Source organism: Mucor velutinosus, assembly GCF_035048745.1.
Source record: "Mucor velutinosus strain NIH1002 chromosome Unknown tig00001572, whole genome shotgun sequence".
NCBI classification, from domain to species: domain Eukaryota; kingdom Fungi; phylum Mucoromycota; class Mucoromycetes; order Mucorales; family Mucoraceae; genus Mucor; species Mucor velutinosus.
Window position 1 is genome coordinate 228,176 of NW_027041898.1, and position 15,048 is coordinate 243,223.

Below are 15,048 nucleotides of genomic sequence, written 5' to 3' on the forward strand. Positions count from 1 at the left end.
TATGCAAGTTATTTCAGTCGATCGACCAAATGGATACATCACAAGAGTCAATGAAGGAAAACCTCTACAAATACCAGTTGACGTTGGAGGTTTTGGCGAGCAGGTTCTTCCGGTACTCGTGCAAGTATATCATCTGAAGCAATTGGTTAGAAGTTTATATCAAAGTGTTAGACTTTCTCAAACTGCCAGCCCCAACAATGCACATTGGCTCGATCATTGCTTAAACAAGCGAAGTAGAGCTATTATCCCTACAACCTCGTCATCTGCGGAAACCTCCCGAACAAAGTAACTCCATCTTTATTTGTTTTACTTTATATTTAAATGTGGGTTGATATGGCTTAATGTCAGAGCATTTCAAATAGCCGAAACAATATAGGCTCGACGCCTGCTATACCACCTTAATATCTGCATAATAAAATTGTCAATATAAAATGCATTCCATACCTTAATGCTACTGAAACAGATAACAGAGTGAAGTTTGATAGACAAATGACAAATTATAGAAAGATAAAACGTTGAACTGATAGTGTAAATGTATAACTTGAGGGGAGTAGTGCCTAAAAAGATCACACTAAAATTATTGTGGTAACTCACATTTCCCTTTATGGCTGCGTTTATGGCTGCGTTTATGGTTGCGCCAAATTTTCAAAAAGATTCCGACAAAAGCCTTATAACTTTTTCTGGACAAACTGTAGTATATATAAAGATCATGTTAAAGAGATGGGACAATTGCTATTGTGTAGATTTGGATATATATATATATATATAAGCATGTAAATTATTTATTAAGGTAGTGAAAATATGCTACAAAGATGTATAGCCATCATGTTCCATGGATGATGGTTGTATTGCTGTTGCTGTTGCTGTTGTTGTTGTTGTTGTTGTTGTTGTTGTTGTTGTTAAGTTTGAGAAAACTGGCTGCTGTGGGTCGTATGAGGCTCAATCTACTCTTCCACTTGCTATTGCTAGTATCATCTCTTGTGGTTGAATGCAGTAATTGGGATTGCCGTTTTAAGACTGGTGGAGGTGGGGTAGAGGCATATGCAAATGCGGATAGTGTTGTTTGTATATCTCCTCCCCCTTGCTGAACTCCCTTGTTTTCCTCCTGTTCCTCATTGTCGTTGTCGTCGTTTTGCTCCTCATTATTGTCACTTGCTATGGTAGTAGTTTTACAAGGTCGATCACTTGTTTTTAATTGGGTTAATGCCTCGTGTTGTTGCTGTTGTTGTTGCTTGTGCCTTGGCCACTTGAGCTTGCTGGCCTTTGAATCCACAGGCGCCGCCTTTTTGACCTGTAGAAGATCCATTGCTTGGTTATAGCTTATTACACTCAACAACGCATTTGACATACCTCGATGGATTCCTGATCAAGACCTGATGGTGATGGTGACTTATAATGCAAACTAGCAATTCTCCTCAGCACTTTGCCTACAAAAATGGATTTCCTGCTGGGACTTCGTTCCAGTCGCTTCTGATGGCTCGTTGCAAAACTGTATTCACTGCTTTCAAAAGAATGCGGCGATTCAGAGAAACAGCCTCGGTTCTGTGATAGCTGCCGAAGTAGCTGACTGGATTGCGATGGTCTACGGCTGTTGTTGCTCTTGTGAGTCATGGGTGATATACAGTGGTCCATGGAACTAGCGCACGAACTTGAGTGATTGGATTGTACATCTTCTGAGGGTGTCTGCTGCTGTTGGAGCCTTGAGCTGTTGGACTGCCTGGAATCGCTTGTGCGTTTGGGTATCATAAGAGAGAAGCTGGAAGCAGAGGATCGAATAAAGGAGGAGGATTTTCGTTTTTTGAGCAGCAGGTCATTGTTACTGCTGCTATTGTTGCCAATGACGGGTGAATTGAGATTGCTGTCTGTTGTGGTGGATAGCGATAAGAGATCAATGGAAGACTGGAAACTAGCATTATGCTCTCTGTCTCTCATGTGCCATGCTCTGGAGCTCAGGTACTCTTGCGTGCAAACATCTCGCAACTTGTGATCTACAGTAACACGCAGCGCATTTTGATGGTTGTTCTTGAACTGAAATGACATTTTCCCAATCATGCTGGTATTGTTAGTGGAAGACAGCAAATCAAGCGAACTGGGCCTTCGTTTGCCACCAAATGCATCCGGTTTAATGTACATTTCTGAATTGTTTCTCGGTTTCAGCGCGAACCCATTGTTGGGCGATGGGTGACGATATGAATAGTCTGCAGAATACCTCTTTTTCAGCTTGCTGGTGTTGTTGGTGATGATCGGCAAAAGAGGAGGCGTCGGTGGAGGAGGCTCTGCTGTGGTGGGTTGTGTCATTCTCATGATGTCCTCAAATTGAATGCTGGTAGATGCTGATCTTCTCAATGTCTTTCGCTCTGAAAAGGACATGGTTTGATCATTACTACTGCTGCTGCTGCTAGTGTGAGCATTTGCACCTGCAAGAGTCATGTCGAGTATATTTGTAAATGATCTCGAGAGCCGTATACTCTGAGGAGATCGTTTGCTTGTGATGCCAGGGAGCGAGGAGACAATGTAATCCTGCGCTGAGAGGTTTTCGTCCGACGCCTCAATTTTTGCAGTGACAATAGCTTCTTGCAGTTTCTTGACCCACAGCTGCTTTTCCTGTGAACAGCTTGCACTGAATGCAAATGTATGCTTTTTGCATTTGACTACAAATGCATGTTCTCGTTGTCCTAATGCAATGCATGAGAACATGCTGTGCTTTGTCAATCCCCATATTCCACTAGTCATTTACCTTCAATGTCACCTAAATCTTCAAAATCAGCCATTCTCAAAGGAAACCAATGCTTGGGCTCGTAACTGGTTATTTTCTTGGGTCTCACCATGATGATGTAGGTCTGAAATATAAAGCAACCCAAGTACCTAGGTTTAGACACACTTTGACCTAGTGCTGAATACGTGATTTCAATAGCACCAGCAAGTAGTAGATTGCCTAGTTGAGAGACATGGCGTTTACTGATCCTCCAGTCACCGTCTAAACGCTCGATGAATCGATCGGTACGTTCCTTCATTTCTCGTTGAAATTTCAAATCGTCAATTTCACCTACAATGTCTTGCATTTCAGCCAAAACACTGTTCCATAAATCGTATTCTGCAGTCTGTGGTGATGTGTAGCGAATAATTTCCTTGATCAATAACTGGTATCGACATATTCTCTGTACCGGCTATAGATCATTTAAAAGTCAACCAAAGGGGGTTAGTTTTGGTGATGTGCGAGTGTGAAATGGAGTGGAGAGTGAGTGAGTGAGTGAGTGAGTGAGGGGATGCTTACTTTAATGAGGTAATCTTCGAAATGGAGTTTTTTCACTTGCTGCTGCTGTTGTTCGACTGGTGTGGTTGGTGTGGTGGATGCTGCTGCTGACAGTGTGTTCAAGTTCAATGGTATGGAATATGAATCGAGTATAGTGCAATCTTTGAGAAAACAAGCCCATTCTGGTCGATCTCGGTATTCGGACGTTAGAGCCCATGCTTCTGCGTGCAGATCACAGTAATGCTTGTAAAGAGAAAATTGGCCAATCTATTCTTTTGAATGAGTCTCTCTCTCTGTGTGTGTGGTTCTATCCCGAAAATCATTGGCTTTGATGTACCTGATCAAGAAATGCCTTTGCAATGCGAGATCCATTGTAGTCGTACACGGACAATGTATCGTAGGAAATAATAAACTGTCTGTGAAAGGATAGAATGGCATGCGAATTTCGTATGATGATGGATTTATGATCTGGTACAATCCATGTTTGACGAGATAATACTTCGAGGCACACCTAAGCTAGCAATGTCAATATATACAGTGGGTCTCAAGACAAGTACATCAGCAGCGCTTACTTGAACGAGGTAGCTTAGATCTTGGACATAGTCGCGCTCCGTCTGCAGAAGCTCTTCAATGGCATGCATTTTCTTTCTCTGTAATTTGTCGGCATCATCCGTCGTTTTGAGCGGATGGTCATCCATGGTCGGTGTTGTGCATCTAGTTGAATGGCGATCTTCTGGTTCTTGCTCATCTTCTGCTTGAGCAGGTGTGCCTTGATCGTTGGATATACAGCTGCAACAAGAGCATATGGAATCCAATGTTGGCTTTGCGTCACATGGAGAGGAAGGCGAGAAGGAAGACCATGGCGGTATTTGAGGACGAGAAGAAGAAGAGACGACGTTGTTACTACCACTACTGCTGCTGCTTTGTTGATGATAGCAACAACAATAACAACAACAACAGCAGCAATTCTGTTGCACATGATGATCATTGATATCATATTGTTGCTGTGGATGTTGAAGCAGCATTGATTTCATATAATAAGACGATTAAGGAATTTGCAACAAGATGTTGATTTACAAAAAAAAAAAAAAAAAAAAAAAAAAGGAAAGAAAAAGAAGGGGGAAGGAAGGAGAAGCAAGTGGCAAAATGATAATGGATATTATTAGTCTACAACGGCATACACAACGACTACTATTATAATATGTTACAAAAAGAGTAAGAGAACAAGAAGAGAGAGAAAGCAAAAGAGTAAGAGAGAGAGAGAGAGAGAGAGAGAGATGGAAAGAGGGAAATCAACATTTATACAAATATAAATAACCCCTTTTTTCTCCTCATTCTTTCATTTTCTTTCTGGTTTGTCTTTTTTTTTTGTGTGTGTGTGTGGTGTGCTCGCCATCATCCCCTGTGTGTGGTCATCGTCGTCTCTCCTCTGCTCTAAAGCGCTGCTGCATTTTCACCTCTCTTTGCTATGCAACCAAGTGCTTTGATGAATTCATTGTCAACATGGTTATTTGGGATGCCACTGAAATGTCAAATCGTTTCATCTGTATGGATTTAAAAATACTTTTTTTGTGCGTGGTAGCACAAACAATGCTAAATGTCTATCTTTCTTGAATCCCGGTTTATCATAAATCTAATTATAAATGGATGTATGACCATGCCAATGTCATTTGAATTGTTTCCATGTCCATGTAGGCATGAGGGGTTTTATTTAAGCGTCAATGTAGCTCGAGGAGCAAGGAGAAAGTATACAAGAGCCAATTCGCCAATCTAAAAAGCGATCAAAAAAAAAAAAAAGCGAGGTTGATTTACACCACACAAAAGCAACGTAAAATTACGCGATGAGCAAACATCTCCTGAAATATAAAGCCATGTCTGTAAGATGAAATCCCATGATTTGATATAAATACAGCCTAAATAGCAATCTGTATAGGCCATCACATGAATATATAAAGTGGCGATCATTTATAAAAGACCCTAATTGTGCTTGTTTATTATGACAACAACACATATTATTCACACTAGACTTGCAGCGTCTTATTTTCTTTTGTTGTATCCGTACTCCTAGGATTTACTCTCTTGACTTTACACACGGTAAAATTGTACACCTATTATGGTGCCAATAGCAACAATCAATGATAAGCACGTCAACACATGTAAAGATGAAGCAGAAAGAAAATGCTTGATCGTGCGGTTGTAGTTTTGCCACCACCAAAACTACACACTGTTTAAATAAAGCATCGTTCTATTGACACACACACACACACACACATTTGTTTATTTTGATCACACAAGACTACTGTTATTCTGCATCAGCACGCTACTGGCATCATCATCTGTCGACGTTGTCGTATCTGTATCAAAAAACCAATCCACATGCGTAATGATGGTCTCTACAATGATGCTGGATAAATCATTGTGCATAATGGAAGCCGATACATCGTCATGTTTCGGTCTCAATAAGCCCATGGAAAAGATCAATGCCAAGTTGGATGCCTCCATCTTGTTGATGTGGCTGTGGTTCTTGACTCGCTCCAGATGGCGTGCTACATGGAAAAGTACCTTGTAATTGACCACAGGCAACACTTGGATGATGGATTTTATTCGAAACATGCGTTCATCGTAGTCTTGGAGTCGAGCTGCTTCAATGAAACGATCATAGTATTCGAATGTCAACAACGGGTTCTTGAGTTCTCGAAAGTAGAGTTTCAATAGTCCTGTAATGACATTGATGTCATGCTCTTGATCTAGATGGATGTCTTGATCGGGTTCTATGGGGGGGGGGTACATCAGTATAGTGGCTTATCACACGCAGCTATATCTTACTTGAATTAAACAGTGCTTTGTACTTTTGTATGCTGGTTGTCTGTCCAGAAAGTCGATAGATGCCAACCACATCTAACCCACGTTGATCTACCTGTTCAATACAGAGACGAACAACCTGAGGAATTTGACCATCGTGCTCCAGTTTCAGTGGGCCGCCAAAGACATCATGACCAGCTGTTGTTACTGATGCTGATGCTGCTGATGCCGCTGCAAGATGAAAATCATGAGCATAAAGAAGCATTTATAGAATGATAAAAAAAAATACCTGTGCTGGCGGAATGACTAGGAGCAGGAAGTGTTTGAGATCGATGAACGCTATTTCGACTCGACCTTGAGAACCATCTTGTCAATGATTTACTGCCTGATTTTGCATCCTCTGGATTCGCATCGTTGAGCGTTGCTGCGGTGGATTCCAGCTTGTGTTGCAAGGGTATCGAGGCCAAGAGTTGCACTAAATCTACATCTTGCTGCTCTGTATTCTCTGTCACGCGAATCATCTCTCGCATCATGGCATCCAGCCATTCCGCATACAGTGATTCCGTTTGAAGGTGGACAAAGATTTTATGGTTGGCTAGGCTGATGATGAAGGCGTACTTCTTGCGGGTATCTGTCTTCGTGGCTGGTATGATTTCACTTGGCTTTAAATCGACAGTGAAATAAGCAGGTACCGGTTTTATGGAGGAAGGTCTCTATAGGATCAATGCTTTGCTATCAGACGTCTCCTCCTTTTTTCTCCCATCCGTTGAATTACAAACCCTTCCCAGTTTATGTAATCCTTCCTTGTAGACAAGCAGAAATCCATTTGTTACTACACCATAATAATCTTTCCATGGTAGTTCTGTTTCTCCTGTGGTGGATGAAGCCACTTTGATCTGCAAGCTGCTTTGGATTCGGATCCAATTTGGGTGTAATGCCTCCAGATTCTACATACTCATGTCTCGTTATAGTCGATTGCACTCCCATATTGGATGGCGATGATAGACGATGACTTACCAGCTTTTGGATATCGTATGCCAGCTCATTCACATCCATGTCCTCGAGCTTTTTCAGCAAAGAAGGAGGCGTAGTAGGAAGGGGAGGTGCGGATGGTACAATCTGATGAGATGATGGATCCTGCATTGCCCTAATGTCTGACTTGTCTCGCTGTGATGTATCCGAGGGTTCTTTGAAAAAGAAGGCAGTACCTGCTTCATCTACTTGCAGGTAAGCACCATACACCTCACGCACCTATCTCAACACTGGTACTTTACCTTGCGAATGACTCCATGGAGCGGGTACATCCTCATCATTCTCGGTGGAAATATCAACCAATAGATTCTCCTTTGCAACACGAGGCATTGCAGGCGCAGATACTGTTTCTCTGTCATTCCCTATTTTAGCAGATGTTTGATGGTGGTATGGGTTGCTGTGTGATATCGAGTGATTGGATCCAACGGCAAGTAGATTGGGTCGTTCTGATGATGTGGGTCCGTTGCTGTTGGTGTTGTACTCGTCGGAGTTGCCTGATGCTGCTATTGTACGACTTGCAGTCGTGGATGATGAAGTCGTAGATGATATCGATGCTTTCTATTCTTTGAATCATGAGTATACACACTATCCAGAGACCTGACATATCAACGTTACTTTAACTAGATCTACAGCAAACGTTAGCGCCAACCACTTTGTCGTATGCTCGTGTGGATATACGTACCAATCATGAGTTGATCTTCTGAATACATCCTGGTTCTGTTTGCAGGAAAGAAGCCTATTTCATCATTCAATTCGCCTGCAACATGTACAACAGTGGCTTTTAATGCATGCGTCAAACCCTATATGAAACCCTCGATAATACCTTCCCACCTACAGAAATTCAATTTAGCTGTCTTTCGCTCGCTCCAAGGATGCCAACGAGATGCGTTCATCGTTACCAATCGTCGTTGTGTTTCTCCAGCAATTTGATCTTGTCTCCCTCTTTAAATGAAAGCTCGAAATTGCCTTCTGCTGTGTAATCCCATTGAGCCAACACATACTGAGCCATTTATTGCGATATATTTTTTTTTTCAATATAAAAAGTGTAAAGAGAAAAAGAGATCCAGAAGAAAAAAAAAAGTAGGGGAAATGTAGAAATAGGGAAAAGAGACAGTGTAACGTGACGTATTCACTAGATATATTGGACATGTTTAGCACTCTGGACTCGCCTTCATAGGGTATTGCCACAGTTGCTTCTTCAAGAAACTATAATTTCTCGTTGTATCGATGAGAACTTTTGGAATAGCATCGTCTGGGCAATGTGGTTCACAGCCCCCCCTTTTTTTGTCGTAGTAAAACTTGGTAATTTAGCGAATTGACGACACAAACATCAGGGGAAGGAACCTGCTCTGATGGATTGAAGTTCGGGTGTTCAATCTTGCAAGACAACATCAGCATGAATGAGGTAAAAATACAACACAGCAGGTCAGTTTGATACCCGTTTCTCGGGATAGATGATCAAAGACAGGGCCATGGACTTTTAAGTATACGAGTGCCGTTATGCTTTAGATGACTCTCTACCTTTGCTTCGGTGAGAACGCCACTTACAGATAAAAACCTCCATACTATCTGAGGATCTGACTCTTATGTGATGTTCCACACCCGTATACATGTACAAAATTCATATTCGGGCAAGCAGCATACTGGTATTGTCCCCTTTCTAACAAAGAGTGCGCCTAACACAGTGCATTTGAGCTGTGTTTTCTCGCGTTAAAGGCTGTTTTAGATGGTCAGAATCACACTCTCATCTGGAAGTTACTGGCTGTCATGATTGCTCGACTTTTTTGAAACCTAAAAAAAAACATGACCAAAAATCGACTCCAAACCATGAGGTACCCCTTATGCTTTTCAGCAAAAATCAAACGACCGTATTTTTGACGCTAAAAGCGAAGACTTTCATTATGGCATATATTAATTCAAAATGACTCTCTCAATCTAACGCAGCCCCTGAAATCATTCTTGTGGGTCCTTGGTATGTAAAATTTCGACTTTTTGGCCAGAAACCTCTTTTCATATTTTTATAAATTGCTCTGTAGCTTTATTCAGAGCATCCATCTTATTTGGTACCATTGGATGCGCCTTGAAAAGCACTCCAAGAAAGCTTAGAGAAGCATGAGATGATTATCCGATTTTAATAGTCGAATCTATAGTAATAGTTTAATCAAGTCCAAAAAAAATAGAATTTGGCCAATCTTGAGCATACTGTAAGTCTGAGTTGGAATTAATCATGGCGAGTGGTGCCAAACTCCATCATGGAGGCAATGATAGATGCTTTTGAAGCTAATGGAAAACTGCCTTTAGCCATACCATTCCTCTTTAAAGTATTTTTTTTTCATTAATAACGCAAGTCTACCAAAATACTTGCAAGATCAACTATTTTTCTTTTTTAGGCTTTGAAAGTGTTATGGTGTTCTGATGATGTCCGCCTCTGTATGGTAGCCGTATTCTTTATGCAAAAAAAGGATCGAACAGCACAGCAATTCTGAATGTGCCTTACGCGCTAGCTGATTCAATGTAGGCCACGGCTAGCGTTATTCAACAGAGATTGGGATAACCACTGTTAATCTTGAGTAGGCTTGGGACGGGGTGCTGTGTCCTGAATTAGATGCTATTTAGGAGGGGGCCCACAAGGGAGATCTGAAAAAGGGGATTAATGTTACGCATTTAAATTTGTTTTTCATTTACTTGTTTTAGAGTGTTGTTTCCCTTTTTCTTCTTGTTCCTCTCTTTTCTCAAACTATTTGTACATATTAATCTAGATTTACCTCAAGACGACATAGAATGTGGTTTAGCAGCAGCAGCATCCTCACTTTTCTGAGTCTTTTACTGTTACCGCTACGTGAGATCCACTGCCTGGATATAGATGGAATTGGACAGCTGGGTTTCGCTGGAAACTATGCAGGCATCTCTAATGCGAAAAGTACCTTACAATTCGAAGCACTCTTACTACCAACACCTGATACCCATCACCTAATACAACAAAAAGACGGCCTCTTTGAAAACATGGCAGCATTCAATGGCAAGATCACCAGCTATTGCGCACTGGAAAACGACATATATTTTGGTGGATACTTTGAAACTGTTAATGAAACACCGTTTAATCATATTGTGAGATACAATACACAATCAAATCAATTTCAAGCGCTGGGACAAGGCATAAATGGATCTGTTTATAGCCTGTATTGCGATGATGTGGATCAGATTGTCTATGTAGGTGGAAATTTCACTGCGCATGCGATTCAGTGGGATATCAAAACAAGCCAATGGACACCTGTACCTTGGAAAGGGTTTAATGGACCTGTGTACATCATTACAAAAAACAAACAATACAACTCTCTCTTGTTTGGAGGTCGATTTGATGCGACCGGCGATGAGCAGTTCTTTAATTCAAATACAAGCCAACTTATACCATTGAGTTCACCTACTGTAAATTGGTTTATTTTTTTTAATACTAAATGCACTCAACTCCCTATATCTCATACTGATTCTATTTATTTATTTTTTAGTCTATATCGTCAGGCAATGGAGCTCGATTTGGTACCTTTAATGATCCCAGTAGCATTGTGTGTCCATCGAAACCATCACCCGAATCCACCACAGGCAATCCATGGTACCTGCAAGACGGTGTCCCTGGTTATTGGGATGCAAACTTTATCAATCCAGTACAACCCACTGTGTTTCGATTAGCTAATACGCATACAGACAGAGGCACTGTGTCATTCAATATACTGGCTTTGGGGCTAAACGAATACTACAACCTCTCGTATGTGGACCCCATCACGCAGCAAACAGTACAGTGCTCGACAGACTGTATTTTATCGAATGATACCTATCAAGATTTCACTGTGTTGGACTCAATGACGTCCAGCGGTGTTCGTATCAATATCAACAGCTGGTATGGCCAAGGTGGTGGATTGGGCTTTGTTCAGATATTTCAGTCAGGTATAACTCTCTAGTACAGATGGTAATGATGTATGATGCTTATTTTTATGTGTACAAATAGATATATCTGTAAACCCTCATCTCAATACAGACAGTCATTCTCAATGTAACCCTTCTGCATCATCGACACAAACAACAGTGATTGGCAATTGGCAAGATGTCTATGTCTATGGCTACTACCAAACTGTATTGCAAGCCAATCTGCCTTATTCAGAGCTAGCCACATCCAACATAGCACTGATTTATGAACCGTACGTCCTGGAATAGCCATGCTGAAAGAAACAATGCATATGCAAATGTACAGACCTCCTAATCTGTTCCCTTTATTTTTATTTTTTTTTAGAAATATCCCTACACAGGGTCAATACGATATTTATGCAACTACACCTGGATGTGTAGGTAGCTCTAACTGCTTCCAAAGAACTCAGGTTGAATACACATTGCAACTATCGCCAGGCGTCGTCAGTACGGTGCTATCCGATCAAAACACCTTTTCAGACCGTCGTACCTTGTTGTACAGCGGATTCATTTCACCTGTGTCCTCTACATTCAGACCCTCGATTACACTGAAACCAGCCACAAATGCAACGAAGCCAGATGGAGAGAATGTCAGTATCATGGCAGATACTATTGAATTTGTGAGAAATGTCACAGCGCCTCCATTAGTCAGCATTTTGGAATATACCCCATCTTTGAATAACGCGACAGATAATACCACCATCGCATGGAAACCACTGAATCGTAAGTAGTGGTTTTTCGAGAGTTTTTATGCACATGTCGTGATGTAATCGCTCCTCCCGTTCATAGAACAATTGCCTCTGGGAAGTACAGTGTACTCCATCGATGCATCCGATGGCAATGTACTCTACATTGGAGGACAATTCACATCAAGCACCAACACCACCACGAATGGATATCAAAACATTGTGTCTTACAACAACGCTTTGGGCCAGCTGTTGCCATTGCAAAACACAACCACGTCAGGATTAAACGGAAAAGTGTCAAAGTTGTTATTGCATGCGACAAGTAAGGGCCTATTTTAGAACTGTGTAACAAACATTTCAAATCAGGAACCAAACAATAACATTTGCATCAGCTCTATTTGTAGGAGGCGAGTTTAATACAACAACCTCAGCAAATATAGCACAGTTTGATATTGTACAGCAGACCTGGAGTTCAATGGGCAATGTAAATAGCGGATAGTTTGAATTTGCAAAACACACCAACTCATCGTCTTTCTACAGGGAGTGGATGGTCCTGTCGAAAACCTTATTTTATCTCCCACAAATGACACATTGACAGTATCAGGAGCATTCACGTATCGATTCGCACCAGACCCGAAAGTGTCCATCGGCAATGCTGCTTGGGACATCAACACAAAATCATGGATCGAGCGCGAGTCCCTTCTAGTAGGCAGCATTGCGACAGACGTAACACATCAACAGCAACGCTATTTTGCAGGCGCTTTACTTGGAGCACAGACCTACCGTGCCGATCTTGTTACATCCAATCATCTCGGCAGTGCATCGTCTGTTGTGTTGAATCAATCCAGTAGCATCATCACAGCAGGCGTGACATGGATGAACAATCAAACGAGACCATTTACGCCTGTCGCTATTGTTGCTGCCTACAATCAACAGAATACCACTACAGCGGTTTCCATGTACAATAATAAAGCATGGACCCTGATTGATGTGTTTCAGGGACAGGTCAACTCGTTGGCTGCCTTTGAGAACAGGCTTTTAGTCGGTGGCCAATTTCAGTCTACACAGAATCGATCTGCCAGTTTAGCCATGTATAGTTTGGGCGACCAGAACAAGATGCTGGCACTAGGTGGCCCTCTAGGTAAGCCTCTTGGGGTAAATCATGCTGTTCTTGTGTTGTTAATTAGGCCATCATCCTGCTAGATGCCACTGGAAACCCCGGGATTGTCAATACCATCAAAATACACCCTGATGGTAAACGTATCGTGATTGGAGGTCAGTTCACTCGCGTAGGATCATTCGATTGCGATGCTGTATGCGTCATGGACCCCAATATTCGACAATGGAACAACCTTGCTTTGGGTCTCTCAGGCATCATTTACGACATTGTCACCTATCCAGGCCAAGATGGACAGAAATTAACAGCGATCGGCGATCTACAGATACAGAACATCCCCACCAACTTTGCTACGCTCTCCAACACGGATACCTTTTGGACTACGACGACCACTGCAGATCCGTTACCTGGCGTACCTACAACAGCTGTCAACGGGCTCGAATCCGAGATCTTGGTTGCCGGTCAAAGCACCTCCTCTTCTGGTTACTTTGTAGGTGCTGTGAATGACGGTCAATTTACTTCATTGGCTGCAAATTTGGGTCCAGGCACCAACATCAGTCAACTACTTTTGGTACCTGTCACCAACACCACTTCAGAACAACGATTTCCATCTGGCACACAAAACATGTTGTTGGCTGTAGGTCATTTAAACATCAACCAGTTTGGAAACACGAGCGCAGCCTTGTACGATGGATCTGTTTGGCACCCTTTCCTCCTGACAACGCAAATTAATGGACGACCTGGTGTCATTCATCAGATCATTCATGCGACGGATTTCAATGGCATCAAGAAAGCGCGCAGTAAGTTTCTAGCGTGATATTCATGAAAAGTGATGCTAAACACCTTTCCGCATAGAATATCTGTCCGTAGCTGCTGTCATTTTGATATCTATTGCTATATCTACTGGTATCCTATTCGCTATGAGCAGCCTTGGTTTGCTGTTCTTGTACAGACAACACAAAAATACACAAGGGCCAAATGCTATGCCACCTTGGTCGCCCAGTAATCGATTGGTTGATACATTTGGCTTGTTCAATACCGGTACATTAGGCGCATCTGCTATTTCTGCCACTGGACCTACCGCTACAGCAACTGGTCTTGGTGCCGGTGCTGGTGCTGCTGCCGCTGCTTTTGCTACCAGTCGATCGGTTGCAGCAGGACCTTCCAATGCCACCTCAAGGTCTGCATTTACGCATGACGATGCAGGTGATTTAGGTATATCGCCAACAACTACGATCGTCAACAATCCTCTACCCATCAGTGCACCAGCAGCTGGCGTGCTGTCGTTTGACGCCATGTTGGCAGCAGCAGCCAAATCAAGTCATGCAGATGCGATTAGTGAGACAAATCCAAAAGTGTTCCATGCAAAATACCCCTTCAAAGCGCAAGAATATGGTGAATTGAATCTCGAAGCAGGTGATACTATTGTTGTGACAGATACTACAGATAATATCTGGTGGTTGGGCTACAAGGATGGCGGTGCCAACAAACCATTGTCTGGTGTCTTTCCAAGTAATTATGTCACTGCTTAATCACTCGAAATAATCTTCAACAACAAACAACAAATGTATAGAATATTCATTGGCATCTTATTATTATTATTATCATTATTATTATTATTATTATTATCATCATCATCTTCATATACCTTTTGTAATAAACATTATTCAATTACATCTTGATGCTGTAGTATTTAATGCGTGCCATGGAGGAGTAGGGATCATTCTTGCTGTTCACATGACAGTGTATAGAAGGAACATCATTTTTGCACTACATTGTGTTGAATATGATGATGGAAACTAAGAAAGTTTACTTTTTCATTTCTCAATTCATCTGATGAGGGTGGTTATTGCTATACTGGGAATCAATCCCAACACTCAACAATCTTTCCATGATAACAACTGCTTTTATGTTAGTAAGCTTGTGCCACTGGAAACATTGCAATGGCAGACCATTTGTCAGGTTAAATCATGTTGCTGGAGCTTGTGGAGGCAAAAAAAAAAAGATTTTGAGCTGCAATTTGTACATTATTTATTTGAAAACTACATTCAACAAGTCTTCTTTTATCAGATCTACAGCAACTTTTTTATGAGGTTATCATTGCAAAAATACCTTTATAGGGAAAAGGATCCCAATAAAACCAAAGAAAAATGATTCAAGCTAATGGGTTGTTCTTTTAAATTCATGATCCCCATTTA

General features: G+C 41.6%; 3 protein-coding genes across 3 annotated transcripts; 1 reads left to right on the forward strand and 2 right to left on the reverse strand.

Moving 5' to 3' along the window:
* Positions 1-823: 823 nt before the first annotated feature.
* On the reverse strand, positions 824-4,278 carry ATC70_013120 (uncharacterized protein; the record flags this gene model as incomplete). The annotated part of the gene is made up of 6 exons (XM_064832286.1): positions 824-1,291; positions 1,351-2,675; positions 2,738-3,167; positions 3,275-3,520; positions 3,591-3,764; positions 3,826-4,278. The coding sequence occupies 6 exons, from the start codon at positions 4,276-4,278 to the stop codon at positions 824-826; spliced, it is 3,096 nt and encodes a 1,031-aa protein (XP_064687841.1).
* Positions 4,279-5,539: 1,261 nt separating this feature from the next.
* Positions 5,540-8,096, reverse strand: CHO2_2 (phosphatidylethanolamine N-methyltransferase; the record flags this gene model as incomplete). The annotated part of the gene is made up of 10 exons (XM_064832287.1): positions 5,540-6,024; positions 6,080-6,286; positions 6,345-6,768; positions 6,835-7,002; positions 7,073-7,272; positions 7,330-7,645; positions 7,703-7,713; positions 7,770-7,844; positions 7,911-7,918; positions 7,987-8,096. 10 exons carry the CDS (start codon positions 8,094-8,096, stop codon positions 5,540-5,542), a joined length of 2,004 nt encoding a protein of 667 aa, XP_064687842.1.
* Positions 8,097-9,868: 1,772 nt separating this feature from the next.
* Positions 9,869-14,382, forward strand: ATC70_013122 (uncharacterized protein; the record flags this gene model as incomplete). The annotated part of the gene is made up of 9 exons (XM_064832288.1): positions 9,869-10,513; positions 10,594-11,029; positions 11,091-11,280; positions 11,373-11,770; positions 11,837-12,055; positions 12,126-12,217; positions 12,274-12,874; positions 12,937-13,650; positions 13,706-14,382. The coding sequence occupies 9 exons, from the start codon at positions 9,869-9,871 to the stop codon at positions 14,380-14,382; spliced, it is 3,972 nt and encodes a 1,323-aa protein (XP_064687843.1).
* Positions 14,383-15,048: the final 666 nt, after the last annotated feature.